The sequence below is a fragment of the Tenrec ecaudatus genome, chromosome 5 (genome assembly GCF_050624435.1).
Source record: "Tenrec ecaudatus isolate mTenEca1 chromosome 5, mTenEca1.hap1, whole genome shotgun sequence".
NCBI lineage: Eukaryota > Metazoa > Chordata > Mammalia > Afrosoricida > Tenrecidae > Tenrec > Tenrec ecaudatus.
The window spans coordinates 112,703,641-112,720,437 of NC_134534.1; the positions used below are offsets into that span (position 1 = coordinate 112,703,641).

General features: G+C 35.2%; 1 protein-coding gene across 2 annotated transcripts in view; it reads right to left on the reverse strand.

Moving 5' to 3' along the window:
- Positions 1 to 4,486: 4,486 nt before the first annotated feature.
- Positions 4,487 to 16,797, reverse strand: part of GKAP1 (G kinase anchoring protein 1) — a 91,299-nt gene continuing 78,988 nt past the window's right edge. For both annotated transcript variants that reach the window (XM_075550717.1, XM_075550716.1), the window contains 5 exons: positions 15,410 to 15,511; positions 10,446 to 10,509; positions 8,315 to 8,385; positions 7,755 to 7,832; positions 4,487 to 4,789 (listed from right to left, as the gene is read on the reverse strand). In XM_075550717.1, coding sequence (XP_075406832.1) covers positions 4,742 to 4,789; positions 7,755 to 7,832; positions 8,315 to 8,385; positions 10,446 to 10,509; positions 15,410 to 15,511 — 363 coding nt within the window. In that variant the 3' untranslated portion in view covers positions 4,487 to 4,741. The remainder of the gene's footprint in view (positions 4,790 to 7,754; positions 7,833 to 8,314; positions 8,386 to 10,445; positions 10,510 to 15,409; positions 15,512 to 16,797) is intronic.

Sequence of the window (16,797 nt, forward strand, 5' to 3'; positions counted from 1 at the left end):
GCGCTATTCTGAGGGCTGGAGTGAGCTCCAGCATCCAGGGTTCCCAAGGGCTAGCTGAGGCATAGGGCCATGGGCTCTACTTGGGAGATGGTCTGGATTGGGATATTCCCTGCACTGCAAAACTAGAGGAGAAAGAAGGGAGGAGGCTGGCATTCGCTGCCCCACCAACCCTGCTAAGGAAGTTAGGTTGCAGCGAGCTCCACTGCGTTCTCTGTGGGTGAAAATCGGAGAGGGAATTCTAAAAAAAGTGCTAAGAGTCTAGGTCCTGTGTCTAAATTCCCAGAATTGGCCTCTTCATCTGTTGTTATCTGGGCCACGCAAGGGGGTTGTTCTAGGCAGGGGACTCATATCTTGGTGCCTTCCCAGAACTCTCTTTTAAAATTTTTAATTTCTGTTTAAGCATTGATGATTTTTATATAGAAAGCTATATAATATGATAAACAGAATAGCTTAATTTAGAACTACACTGTGAGTTAGAAATGACTGATACAGGAACCAAAATATATAATAGCACGTAAACGTCTAGTTGGCGGACTCTATAGTCAATCTCTCATCCCTTTCTTCTCACTTTCTTGATTGGCTAGCTCTTCCCTCTCCACTTAAAGTTCTTTTCTATCCAAAATAAAAGCTAAGCCTCATCTGTGTTTTCCCAAATAAACTGTAAGTAGAGTATGTGAGGGGAAAAAAACACTAAATCACAATCACTCCTGTACCAGGGCTAAAATGCTATTTTGAATTGTCTCCAGCTATTAAATCTTTCTACCCTTTATCTTGAACCCGAGACCTCTCTACAACATTAATCACCATGCTTCCTTTGTGCCCACTTTGTTTCCTACCTTTCCCAATCTGTCCTTGGCATAACTTCAATACTTTTCCTTTAGGAATGTCAACTATTCACACAACTTCAATGTACATTAATAACATCCATAACACCATCCTTTCCTCAAAGGACCAAGATCCACACTTCGCAGCATGAGAGATTCTCCTTTCAGATCATCTTGTAGGTATATCCAAGTAGCTCAGTCATTTCTGTACATTTACCCTAAATTCAAGTTTATGATGTTAGTGGCATAATCATCCTTATAGTAATCAAAGATAATCCCTGATGCCTTTTTAAAAAAATCATTTTATTGGAAGCTTGGGCAACTCTTATCACAATCCATACATCCATTTGTTTTCCTCATCATTCTCAAAACATTTGCTCCCTACTTGAGCCCTTAGTATCAGCTCATTTTTCTTCTCCCTGCTCCCTCCCACTTCCACACAAACCCTTGATAATTTATAGATTATTTTTGTCATATCTTACACCACCCGACATCTCCCTTCACCCACTTCTCTGCTGTCCGTCCCCCAGGAAGAGGTTATATGTAGATTCCATGTAATCTGTTCCCCCTTTCTCCCTTTGCTCTCATTTCTTTTTCATATTTTTGTATCATTTTCTATCAACTACCCTTCTCCCTCCCTTGAAATATCTTAAAATCCCATTTTCTGAATTCACTACCTTCCTAGTTCAGATCACTTCCGATTCTTTGCTATTACAAAGGTCTCTTCAATATCACATGCAAACTTTCTTCTAGAATCTTTATCTTTCAATCTTCTTACAAAGATGACTGATGCCATTACTCTTTAGTCCATAAATTTTTTAAGTTTCCCATTACTCACCAAATTATGTATAGGCTTCCTAATGTGATAGATGGATGGTGCCTATTCTCAAATTACCTATCTGGTTCTTTAATTAATAACATATAGTCCGGGCAAAGTGAAAAAACTGTCCCTGCAACACATCCTTTATCTGTTCCTTGAAGATACTGATTTTTTTCCTTTTCCTTTCCTTGAATGCCTTTCTACCCATTAAAACTGCCTATATTTTAGGAATTATTGTAAAAATGTTCTTATAGTAGCTTTGTTGAACAAATACACTCATCACAAGATTATGAAAATCACTGTATTAATTTTTATTGGTTGTTAATGGGTTAAGGTTAATTTATTCATATTAGGCTAAAAATAAAGGCAAAGATTGCCTCTTTTCACTATCTGTTCTCACTTGGTACCCAAAATCATTCTATACAGTAATTATTATGAGTCAAGGTCACACACTACTAAGTAGAACTGGAATTTTAGCATAGCACTCTCTGGCTTTACTAACTCGCTAGAGAATATATCAAATATCTCAAAGATGATATCAATAATACTTGCTAATTTTAACCTGGCAATATTGCCAAAATCACTTTTAAAAACTACTCCAAGCTCACTGCCATTGATCCTGACTAGAACTGCCCATGAGTTTCTGAAACTAACTGTTGATGGGAATAAAAAGTCTTTCTCCCTTGGAGCCATCTGGTGGTTTCGAACTGCTGACCTTGCAGATCACAGTCCAATGTGTCAAGATAGTAATCGAGTTTGAATTAGAGTAAGTTGTCTGAAATTCCTCTTTAAAACAGCAAGAAAGCAGGTCTTCTATTCCAATAGTAATGAATCTATCAGTATTACTGTGGCAGTTGTATTATTTGGTACAAATCTGTGTGATTCAGTGAGAGCATACAAATAAGGTACAAGGATCTCACAGGGACTGAAGTCAGCTTTGCCATCACTGGGCATAAAGTGAAGCCATTTCAGAAGCAGAAACTGGAATCTCACAACGAGGAAGAAAGTAGAGCCCCATGAGAAGCGCTTCTGAGATCCCAGCAGGCAGCAGAAGCAATATGGAGACCATCAGACAGACCATCAAGTTTCCTGGCCCCTGGAAAAACACAGCTAAGTGCCTTTGGGTAGAGGACCGGCTTGCAGAGTTGAGTGTCCTTTGGAATATCATTGATAGAAATTTATTAACACTGGCTGAAAGCAGTGCAGAGGTCAATGGCCCAGTGCCTGCAGAGTCAAGGCACCAAGAGTCACGCTGCAGGTACGAGAAGCCTTTTGGACCAAAAAGTTATATTTTTAACTTATCTTATCCTTAAATGCAACCTGTTAACTTCACCAGTAAACCCCCATAATCTGCAATGGACTATCAACCTAGCAGAAAAGTGGTGTGCCATGAGGGATGGCTGATGTTAAAACAGGGTAGAGGCATGTCTGACATCTGCCTCATTGTAAGTAGCCCTCAAGTGATGTGGAGTTGATGTAGCCTCTACGCTAAATCCTTAATTATCTCTGATAATGATCATTTTACATTAAAAATCAAGTGTATATAATGTCATTATCAGGATATCTCTTATCACTCCATTGCTTAGCATGACTGGCACAAAATGGGCTATCAAGACTTTAAATGAATTTTCAATAAACTGAAAATCCTCTAAATACTGATATTTATTTATTAACGCAGAGTATCTTATAAATCAATTTAACAGAAGTGAAGATTTTTAAACAAGCAGCCATCCAAGCAGACACCAACTAGCCAGGTAATTTTTAATTAATATATCCTCTAGAAAACTATGGCTTATTTGTTGAATGCTTTCCATGTGCTAGGTGCTAAATAGATACAGTATCAAATAAATAAAGTATAACTAAATAATCAAAAGCAGATAATACAGTATGTTTTGGTAATTTAGTTCACTAAACTACTTGAACCAATCAATTATAACTGAAACTATTCTAATTCAAATTCTGTCTATAATGTTTATATAGCTATATATAGAGATTATATATCAGCATTAGATATCTGGTCTTGTTGAAAAGTATGTTACTATAGACTATTACCATTCATGTTCAATCAAATATAAAATTAGGAGCCAACTTTTATAAAAGTTTTGCTACTTTATTAAATATTTAATTAATACTTACTCTGTGCCACATAGCAAGCTAAGTACTGGGATTACAGGGAACATTAAGTCCCAGTCTTTGCAAGGTTCATACAACCTCATGGAGGAAGTAAGAAATATAAGCAATCAAGATTACCATGAAATTTAAATCTTTATGTAACACTGGTTAGATTAGAGACCAAGATCAGTATATATGTGTTTCATGTTTAAGAAAAATATCTATTTTAATGAACCATATTTCACTGACTACACAAAGAATTCCACAAAGAGTAATTGATTAGATCCATCAAACTCTGTTATCCTTTCCTCACACAGTTCCCAGTGTCCTGTTACTGTCCTCAAGCCAGATTATTCTATATAAAGATTGTTTTATATACAAAGTCAAGACTTTGTTCTATTTTCCTAGAATGTCTCTCAACAAACTTATGGTAACATCTATCCTCTAAAATCTACTGCATTAAAGTAGTCTCAATTTCCAAACAATGTGATGGCATGCCCTATATGTATAGCAGTTCCTTTTTGCTCTTTATCAGTTCCTACCTTTTGTTTCCCCTGTGCATTATATTATATTTGACTCATCTTGTATTCCTATAATTTAGCATGAAGAAAAGTGCTAAGTAAATATTCAGTAAACCGAAATGATCCAATTAACTGATTGCATTATAAGCAAATCATTATCTTTGCTACATTTTTCTGAAACTTAAGAAAAATCAAACATATTCGTGGAATAGTACATTTTATTGATGGATGAAAAACTAAAGTGATAAGTATGGACAGTAAACAGTAATCACTGGATTCTTCTGGAATTCTCTTCTCAATTTAAAACAAAAGAACATAAATGTATAGACGGTTAGTGAGCGAGTCATTTTTAGTTTCTTCAACAAAGACTGCATAGTTCAGCAGTTGCACAGCATCAAATATTTACATTTTTTCTGAACCCCTGAAAGCTTTCATTTTTGTACTGACTTCAAAGGCTAATGTAATCACCTACACTGGTCAGATTCAGAGTTTCTTTTCCCTTTTCTGCCACCCTGTAAAGAAAAATAAAGCAAATTATTAAGCAAATGCCAATGGGGATCATTTTCATATTAAGAATATCTAAGACAAAAGGTACTTTGGGGTATAAGGAATTTTTAAAAGTCTGCTGCAAAATTAAGAGTGCATACCACAAAATTATTTGTACATGGTTATTTTTACACATCTTTAAAGTATAATATAGTTACATATACTTGAAATGTCAAGATCACATATTTCAGAGCTCATTTTGACTGTCCCAGACTTGTTAAAACATAAAATTTTTAATCATACCGAAGTGAACAATACAATAATTTGTTCCATATGATCAGCAAATTTGGTAATTTACTTTACCACCTATAATTCAATTTATTATTAAAGTTTTATTTAGTCTTGTTTATATCAGACATCATTAGAAATTATTTTTTTCATCACTGGCTTGCAGGTTATAGATTTCACATTGTTCAGTGGGATAAAAAATATTTATTTGCTCCTTATGAAACTTCATCTATGGCATATAATGAGTCAAGGACAAAAAACCAGCAACTTAAAAGACGAGGAATATTTTCAATGAGTTATTTAACATAATTATTCTCTTGTTCTGATTTTTAAAGCACTGTAGAAATGTGAAAATTAACATTAATAAGTACCTCTATCTGAAAATTAACCATAATGGTTTGATGTATTTTAGTATAGTGTATAGCCCTCCCTCCATTGATAATAAAACATAATCATCCTGCGAATCACCTAAGTAGCAGTATTTTTAAAATTCTGATTTCTACAGTTTTTCCAAGACCTACTTAATTAAGATATTATTAGAAGTGGTCTAAAGAAGCTGTGGTTCAAAAGGTCCTCAGGTGATTCTGCTCATCAGTCATGTTTGGGAAATACTTGTATGTGGAAGTGCATTTCATAAAAGGGTGGCTGTATCACGGGCACACAGGCAGCTAGAGTCTTTTGATAATAGTGTCAGGTTTCCTTATTTCTTTCATACTTTTCCTGTCTAGTTGTTGTGCTAGTGGCAAAAACATTTTTATACCAATCTTCTTATATAAACAAAGACTACTGTTGTTATTCATTCCTGATCACTAGAACAAGTTTAACCAGGATTTATCCAGGAACAAACAAGTTTGATAACAGGTTATGTGGAACTTGAAATGTATAATCACACACACACATAGATCACGAAAAAATAAATTCACAATTTTTTAAAGAAGATAACTCATTTACAAAAACAAAGATGCTTGTTTTATATAGTAAAACCATTATAAAACCTCAAACACTTTGCTTCTCAACTAGAATTAGAGCAAAAAACCAAACCCAAACGGAAAAATCCTTTACAAAGCCTTTCAAGCTAAAGGACCCCTCCTCTTTTGGGACTAATCTGATAAGGCTTAAAAAAAAACCTTTTAGCTAGTAACCCAACTTGTAGCCCACTATGCCACAAGGGCTCCTGATATTTAAGGTTAAAAAACCAAAAACTCTGGGAGGCTGGCCCCAGCACCACAAATTAAGTGGATTCCTGCCCCTCCCCCGAAAAGAATTTGTTCCAAAGGACGACATTGACTCTGCAGCTCCGGGAGATGGACATATCTGATCAGAGCACACGGAAGCAGATGAAGGGGCAGGAGGAGAGAGTGGAGCACAGTCTGGCTCACCAGGCCGTGAGGATGATGTTCCTGAGTAGAGCAGCCAGTCCACAGAGAGAACAACATGGCTGGCCCCACTATGAGACATGATGCCCCTCAGTGACTAAGGGCGATACAGGGGACTGCACCGGAGACACAGTGTGGGAAATGCACCTGACCTGATCCCACCACACCGAGGCAAATCACTGGGGGAGTGCAGTGGAACAGCAAGGGAATGGAGTGGCAAGGTCCCCAGGGAATGCTGAAAGTGGACTTTGGGGCCAGGGCGTGGTGCCCCAACAGACTGGACTGGAAAACGCTCCTAAGGGCTAGCAAACGATCCCTGAACTAACTACAAAACCCCCCCCCCCAAAAAAACCCAAAAACTAAACTCACTGCTCACAGTGACCCTTTTGATGCCAGCTCACAGTGACCCTTTTGGGATACAAGTGTCCCTTTTGATGTCTGAGACTGTCACTGTTTATGGCCATAGAAAGCCCATCCTGAAGGCCAGATGGTGGTTTTAAACTGCAGACCTTTCAGATTGTAGTCCAATGTATAATCACCACACCACCAGGGCTCTTCTTAAGCTACAAAGGTAGGGCTAAACTATCCTTATCCTAAGCTTTCAAACTTTTTTACTGTTATCCTACATTAATTTATACAATTCATAGGACTTTAAATTATTTATATATATAAGTAAATATGTATGTTGCAATGTATTTATACATGGAAACAAAGCACTGTTATCTTTTATAACTTGATTAAGAAATAAATGCTGAATGCATTTTGTGAAGAAATGACAGAATCAGACAATCATAATTTAGAAACCACCAAAGTGAAAACTGATAAAAAGATCATACAATGTTGGATAAAGTTGTCGGGAAAGAATATTCAAACAGTTGCATAATGTCACCCCACATATTACTTAATTAAAAATGGGAAAAGACTCAAATACAATGGAGACATATATAGGAGACATCCAAGCAATCAGTTACAGTTATCAACGTATCAAATATCATTGTGTGTCTTCTCTTGGTTTGATTCCATGGCATGTATGAAGGGGCTTCAAAAAGTTCGTGGAATATTTTATTATTTCCATGAATTTTTTGAAGCTCCTTAGTATGATACAAATATTGTCCTGAATTATTTTAAGTATTGTTATCTATACCAATATCTAGACTAACCTTAACATTTTCTAAAATAGAACTTATCTTCAACCTAATAGTAACAAAATGATTAGTATATTTACTGAATAAATTATGGCCTAAGAATCAACCAGTGCATTTGCTTCTCAGAGAGTATTCCAAGTGTATTATTTATGATGAAATTACTTCAAATTAAAAGGGCATACCTGATATTTGGCTAATTCTGCTTGTAAAACTTTCACTTTAGATCTTTCTTGTTCTAATGCAGCATGAAGGGATGTAACCTATAACCAAATATTCAGTGAGAAAAAAAAAGTCTATTTAGGCAAGTAGCTTAATTCTGAATAGTTATTCACAATGATGGGGTTTTAAAAAATTTATCCTACGAGGTAAAAATCCCCATAATTTCAATTAGATTTACTACACATCTGTACAGCTAGAACAAGCCCACTATTCTTAAAAAAAGAGAAGATAGACGAAGGACATGGAAGAAAGAAAATTAAGTCTGTAGAAAAGGACAAGTTCTCTCTGCCCTGTCATCTCTTTCTTAGAGACCTTGTTAGGCAAAAGATATCCTGATCTTCCCATTCTGCACGACATACATATATTATACAGACATATACAGAATCTCTCATAACTGCTCTAACATAAAGACAGTATGAGAATTTATACTACTTTCCTTCAGTGCTGGTGAGCTGTAGTTTTGTTCAAAGTAACTAACTCAGAACCAATGAATGCTTTAAGAAAACCCCCCTAGTTTCCTTACCTGCAGGGTTAGCTCGTTCTTGATACTCTGGGATTCATCAACTTGAAGAAGTATTTCTGCTTTATCTTTCACTGACAAAAAGGAAAAGCAGCACGGTAACCATCTTTCTAGTCATTCAAATACTTTTAGGAAAGCAAAGCATAGCAGTGCAATCACAACAAAGTTTTACTACCTTCACACTTAACAAATGTACTGCTTTACTCTTTCTTAGTATTTCTGCCAGGTAAATTCTTATCAATCACAACAAAGTTTTACTACCTTCACACTTAACAAATGTACTGCTTTACTCTTAGTATCTCTGCCAGGTAAATTCTTATCATTATTACTATTCACTGCAGTTTTACTTGGAAATTTTATATTTTCTGATCCCTGATGGCACAGTGGTTACGAGTTGGACTGAGATACAAACACTGAGCAGTTCAAAAACACCAGTGGGCTCCACGGAAAAAGTCAGTGCTTTCTACTACCATCAAGAGTTAAAATCTTGGAAACTCAAAGGGCAGTTCTACCTGACTTATAGAGTCGCGATGAGTTGGCATCAACTCTATGGCAAAGAATTTGTAGTTTTTTGGCTTGGTGACTTTAAAATACTCATGGTACAGATAAGATAGATTAAAAATTAATTTTCCATCTACATTAAAGAAAAACATTTTTTCATAAAGAAATCTCACATAGGGAAACATTCTGAATACGTTCATGAATCTTAAATAATGCAAAATTCTTCAATGTAGAATGTTTTTTCTCTAAATTGTTGGAGGGAGCATTCTGTAAGTCCAACAGAATTATTATTTTTTTACTCTGTATACCAAATATATGTTGTTCATACTTGATTATATAACTTGTACGGTCTCTTAGAATTTTTAAGTTTTTAAGTGTTGTACACCTAACCTCATTTTCCCTATCAACCTGTAGCTTTGTATGATTTTTGCACAATGCAGTGATGTGTATAATGATATGCTGCTTTAGAATTGATTATCTACATTATGAAAGCTAAAATGTTAAAAGTTACCAAATAATTTCAATCTACTCAAAAATATACATTCAAGTGACCATAATTCCTGGTTTTGAATCATACTGTTCTTGATAATGTGTTTCATAATAAAAATTATATCTTGGACAATTCCATTTCTAGAATTTAAAAATTTGCAAACTGTTTTGGTGTTTTGTTTAACTTACTCTTCAAAGTGAGTTTTGAAATTTTTAAAAGCTACATAATACTCACAGGAAACAATATTTGGAATTTCATTAACATTTATTAATACTTTTAACATGTCTCTTCAGAAGCCCTTTCTCACTTATGTCTTTCTCTGTGTTTGTTATAGTTTACAATGACATTTGCATAAATCTCTTATTTAAATTAAATTAATATAAATTTCCTTTTATGTTGTGAATGAAAAATTTTCAGAGAACTTTCAAGTTAAGTGTTACTGCTGTATATGTACATGTATATAAACACACCCACTCACCGTACCCCACACACATATATTCAGGAATGCAACTGACTTTGAGGAATTTCATGGAATATCTGAGTGGTTCATTTAATGTGTTCTGCTGCAAACCAAATGATTTGAAGCTTGAGTCTATCCAAAGGTACTTCAGAGGAAAGGAATGGCAATCTAATTCCAAAAATTTAAACACTGAAAACAGTATAGTATACAGATCTACTTTGACATCATGAATTCAAATGGACTTAACAGCAGCTGGTTTGGTTGTTTCCATAGAACACGCACACTTTTAATCTTATTTAGTACTGCTAATAATTTTGAATTGATATCCTTGGTTTCCTGCTGGTGACCTACTGTAAATAATTTAGAGTGGCAGCAGAAGTCTGAAGGTGGGAAGAGAAATGTAAAGAAATGTGATGACTGGCCCTCTCCCCTAACCATTAAGAAGCAGAATCCTAAGCAAATGTTTTATTTTCCCTCTAATGAAGTCCAGCCAATTATAAGAATTGACATTCCAAGGGAATCCCTTACTTGAATAGTCCTTAGGTTATATGACACAAAAAATGATCAACAACAATCCAGTTTATTTCTTTGGAAATCCATTTTTGAAGAGTTGGCAAGTCATAATCTTAAAACAATTAAAAAATATTATTTAAGATAAACCTTTAAATTCTAAAATCACTTACTTTCGCCCTCCTGAAGCATTTTCAATAACTGTGCATTTCTTGCCTTTACTTCTTTATACTTTGCCTAACAAAAAAAAAAAGGTTTAATTTTTGGAAAGCAAATGATTGATAATTATTAATTAATAGAGAAATAAATTCTAGGCTTGCTCAATTAATTAAAATAGAAAAGAATAGAGTAAAAATGTAGTCAGACCTTCTAAGTAATTTAATTAAATCTCTCATACAAGTAGAAAGAGGTGGCTTTCTACTCCCATTAAGAGTTACAATCTCAGAAACCCACAAGGTCACTATGAGTTGGAACTGATTTGGTGGTAGTGAGAATATCATGTGATTGAAAGTCAAAGAACGGATACAGCTGGGAGAAAAATAAGAGTAATATTAAACCTTCCTCAAGAGACTTTTTCATTCTTCCAATAAATTACTGCATAATTCAAAATAAGAAAATGAGGGGGGGATAAAAAAAGAAAGTACAACAGCACTGTACTATAATGTGCTATAGGTGCCATTATCTGACATGTAAATAAATACTTTAAATCTATCAAGTGCTTGTGTATTTTGATTTTTATTTAACGTTAGACATGGGCACATGAAGTAGCTATACTGGCCTGTATAGCATAGTTGTATACCTTCTCAGTTAATACAAGTTTGCTTCTAATTTCATATTTCATTCACTATTTTATGGTAATTCTCTAACTGATATAAAGTAGTTTACTGAAATATCTTTCAAGTCTTTTTCTACTTATTTTTCAAATTATTTGGCTTCTCACTACATAAGTGACACAATTATACATTTGTAAACAAGGATTGTGTTTCTACATTAAGGTCCATATTCTACGGAAAATTTCCCCTATACCATCCATTGAGTCTTGTAACACATTCTGAATTACAGTGATTTAATACATTACTAGATAAAACAATTCATTTAATCCATCAAAGAAAAATAAGAGCCCAAAGAAAACAGATCAATGTAAGGAAATATGCAATTTCTTCTCTCAAAATATACAAAAATGTTAACAGGAGCTAGGAGATTCAAAAATCTCTTTTGTAAAACAAATTGAAATGTATTTAAGTTCAATATGGACTTTTACTAAGTAGTACTTTGCCTATTAAATTGTTATTATATAAAAATTTATTGAATTATAGTGACACTGCACAAAAGTATATAGAATAATAAATATCAATAATTCTGAGAAGTTTAGAAATGCAGGAGGAAGACTAGTCAGATGGAAGCATTTGAATATGACAAGGATAAATGTAGACAATCAGCTCCAACTATGTTTACCCGGAAACTTCTAGTCTAGGGGCTTCACTCTATTATAATAGTTCACCAAACTATCTCTAGCATTTTGTCCAAGGTCCAGATCAGTGTACATGGAGGCTCCTCTTATGCAAGCCTTATGGTCTAAAACTATACAAAACAAAAATTACAAAGGAGAAAAATTACCCTAGAAAAATTCCTTGTATTAATTATGGATAAGAGTATACTATATAAAAATTCTTTTGTAACCATAAATGTTAGTATAGTTCTAGATCGATGGTAAATGTATCTACAAGAACATAAACATATAAAATTCTAGTTGATAAATGTATTATTAGATGGTATATGTATCTAAAAGAAAATAAACATACAAAATATTAATATCACACAATATATGGGCATATATGAAACTTATAATACCCTTATTAGTATTTTTAATTGCCTGAAAAAGAGTATATAAAGGCAATTAAGTTAAATGCACATGACTCCACTATGTCCAGCTGTATCCTGAACATCTACATCTGCAACTACTACAGCCATTTAAAACTCAACATATTCAACAAGAAATCCTTTAGTTCCATGGTGTCCCCTCACTGACCCATAGTGCTTATGGGGACAACACTGGAGACACAGTTCAGGAATTATGCTTGGACACACACACACACCCCAAACACACTAGGGTGAAATACAAACGGAGTGCAATAAAGCAGCAAGGGGAGAACCGAAATGAAGTCCCCAGGGAATGGAATCCCTAAAATCAACTTCACAGGTAGCGCTTGACACCTAGTCATTAGATTCAATCAGAAAACATTCATAGGTAAATAGACAGACCTGGAACTATTATAGGCGCTTTTAGTTTTTTAATTTTTCATGTCTATCTATGTAAGATAGGCAGGATAAACAATGCAGAGAAGAAAACAATGGGATTGACGGTTTAGGGGGCGGAGCCAGACCTGGAAGAGGGGGATGTGGGGGAAAGGAAGGGGCAGCCAACAAACCCAGGGACAAGGGAACAAGTGATCTAAAATGGATAGCAAAGGCATAGAAAACCTGGTGGGGTTTGATAAAGTGCAATGTACCCAAGAGGAATTACTCAAAGCCGAATGTAGGTCGAACATGATAGTGGGAAAAGAGGTAAATGAAAGGAAATAAAGGAAAAGACTAGGAGGCAAAGGACATTTATAGAGGTATAAATATAGGCATGTATATATGTAAATCTATTTACATATAACAATAAGGAAAAATATATATGTATATACATTCATATGTTAAGTATTAAGGTAGCAGGCGGACACTGGGCCTCTACTCAAATACTCCCTCAATGCAAGAACACTTTGTTCTAATAACCTGTCATTCTGTGATGCTCACCTTCTCTGACACAACTGCTGAAGACAAAATGGGTACATAAGTAAATGTGGTAAAGAAATCTGATGGTGCCCAGCAATCAAAAGATAATGCATCTGGGTCTTAAAGGTCTGAAGATAAATAAGTGGCCATCTAGATGAGAAGAAACAAAGCCCCCAAGGAAGAAGCACACCAGCCTGTTGATCATGAGGTGCTGATGGGATCAGGTATCAGGACATCCCCTCACAGAAAGGTCACAAGGAAGGGACAAGCCAGTCACAGTGCAGTATAGCACCAACAAAACATAAACATTACTCTATCCCATTTCTACCTTTCCAGCTAGACCAGATCAAGTACACTGGTACTGATAAGAGCTCTCGACACAGGGAATCCAAGGCAGATAAACCCCTCAGGAAGAATAATGGTAATAGCGATACCATAAGGTGCAGGGGGAAGGTGAGTGTAGAACAGTAACCAATAACAATGATCGATGTATAACCCCCAACCACAAGGTGACGAACAACAGAAACCTGGGTGAAGGGAAATAGCATACAGTGTCAGATATGAAAATAATAATAGTTTATCCTTTACCAAGAGTTCATGGGGGGGAATAAGGAGCTAATTCATGGGGCGACGAGGAGCTAATACCAAGGGCTCAAATAGAAAAAAAAATGTTTTGAAAAGAATGATGACAACATATGTGATTGACAAAATGGATGTATATATGAATTGTGATAGGGGCACCCATTAAAATAATTTTAAAAATAAAGGAATGATGGCAATAAATGTACAAATGTGCTTGACATTACTGAACCCCCAAGAACATTATTTTTTAAAAAAGAAATCCATTAGTTCCAATACCCCAGTTCAAATATGTGCTCCTCTTCTTACACTTAATACCTATTATTTTATAAAACTTTAACTCTAGGCCTCAGCTACATGTATCATTATCTGCCCCAATTCTCTTGTCACTTCCCTTCTCAAGACCTCTATTGTCATCTTTTGTCTAAAGTCCAAATCCTTTAAAATCTGACACCAACTAACATTTCAAAACTCTCCTCTACAATTTTCCTTTACCCTAAATTTCAGCAACATTTTATTTCTCACCGTTTCATGATGACCATTCAAGCATCTATACTTTTGTGTATGTTATTCTCTCTACCTAGAAAAAAAACTTCAAAAACAGTCTGTTCTTCTGGAATATTCTGTCAAATCTTGATTAAAAAGCTAACCTTGTGCTGAAACGAATTATATGTCTATTTTTCTTCCTTGTGAAGACTACGAGCGGTTGTGCTAATTAATCTTTATATTCTGTGTTAAGCACATGGTAATTACTCAACAAAAACTAAGGCAAGCATAGTGGCAAGAAGCAGTCTGAAATGGTGCAGTCTGAAATGGTTTTAATAGAGATGATCCTTAAAGGCATGAATGCAGGAGACAGGGAAATGTAAGAATGAATCATCAGGACTGAAACTTGGACAAAGATTAATCAAAAAACAGAAAACACTTTATGTGGTAAACTGAGGGACTGGATGAGAATGTAATGCAGCAAACTACTTCCTCTATGCTCATAATTATGGGTCTGAAATCCAACTCTGGTGGGGGAAGACCCTTACAGTTATGAGCTATAAATAAATCGTAATACATTCTCATGACTGAACACAGTTCTTCCAATAACCCTCCAAAAAGGAATTGTCAAAATGGAACAACCATAAAAAATGAATCATTCTTGTGTCTAGTTAGTCACTTATCTGTAGATCAAAAACAATCAGTTTCTACAACTGAACCCACCACAAATGGAGCAAACTCTATTCTGACATCCTCTTCTGATAAGGGTCATAGGTTGTTCCCTTGGGGAGGTCTCAGGGGCATTCACGATAAACTAGCACTAAGTTAAGATGATGACTCACTTCATTGCTTTTTTAGTTGTTACTCACTTATGATATTACCCAATGATTATGTTATATGTTCACTGTACAACCTGTATGCATTTTGAAAATTCTGTAAATCTCATTATATATACCCACTGGAAAACACATTCACTCTCTTGGTCCTGACATAGGTACAAAGAGCCCCGGTGCCCCACTGTCCATCGGTCAGTCTTATTTTCAGCAATCTCAAAGTTGTTTCTAAGATCTGTCTGACTGTTGGTGACTGTACCCCAACAAATACAGATGGTTAAGTGACTTGTTAAAAAGCCTAATAGAGGAACTAAGAATAATAGACATAATATGGAGGTTTCTGGTGAAAAATAGTATTAACTTTTTTATCATTAGTCATAGTTCAAAAACAAAAATTATCAATGTTACACATAGGAAAATAAACAGCATGATTTATTTTGCAACAGTAAATAAATACAGACCTCCCACTGAGTGATCACATTTTTTAACTTCTGGATTTCAGCATCTTTCCTTTCAAGTTCCAACTTTAGTCTTTCAATTCTTCCATCTTTCAGAACCACTTCCTGAAAGAGAAAAAAAATTATTTCAAGACAGATTATTTTTAGAATAATCCCTTGCGAGGAGGGTAAGAGGGAAAACGTAATTTTAATTCATTTTCTAAAGTAACTTTTAGTTTTTTAATTATATTTACATATACCTAAACTTCAAATCAATTATATAACCCTAATTATGTGTAGTGTAAGTGATTAATTGCAAACTAAAAATATAACCTAGATTAATATTAGGGCTTTAACATGATATATTTACTCTGGAAGAAATATATTAAAAGTGCTGCATGAAATGTTAGTCCACTTTGCAATTTTCAAAGAAAAAAATAAAACAATTACTAAATACAAAGCACAAAAATAGAGCCTTGATCTATGTCAATAATTATCAGTAAGATATAATTGAAAAATCATTACAACAGCAATAAAAAATTGACTAAGAATAAACAGGAAATGTTTAGAATCTATACTCAGAAAAGTATAACCCTTTGATTGGGAAGACTGAGAATCATACTGTTAGGTAGCTAGCATAGGGACTGGGGTGTCCATATGCATGTCCAGAGGTTCGAGCTTTGGCCAGGAAGGGGTGGTACACCTGGGTGGGCATTATACCTGGACTGACCCATCTGGGTCAGGTGAATTTAATTCAGCCAATGGGGTCGACCAGTACCATCAACCATGCCCACTGCTTGACTTTTTCATTTCTCAAGCAGCTTCTCAGCAGGCTGTGCAGGGGTGAAGGGCCTGTGTAAACCTGAAACTTCCATCTTCCATAAAACTCACTTGGATCACAATCCAGGCTTCTAAGTGAATTCTTTCTTGCATTTAGCCAAGGTCTGAGGTATTTCCCCATGAGAGAGATCTAACAATATCATACATTCAATAAAATTTCAATAGAAATTTGTTCTATGGAACTTAGCAAGATAGTCAAAACTTTCACTGGTTGAATAAATGATGGAAACATGTAACAAGCTAACGTGATGAACAGAGATTTCCCTAAAAAATAACTAAGCATTGCAAAGAAAAGCAATAATTAAAATAGTGTGGTCTTGACAATTAGACTGAGAGAGTATGAAAATTCAGAAAAATACTTAAGAAGATATAAGAAGGATGACTAGCAAGATGGCACACAGGTAAACAGCCCATACTAGGAGCTCTCTGGTGATCAGTCACCCTGGTGTCCAGGAGGACGAGTGGGAGGATTCTGGTAAGTAAAAAGAACCCCATTACAACCTGGAGTGCTTGCTCCATCCAGGACGCGACCTTCCTCCACATCTCTCTCTCAAGATCATCGGAGATCTGCG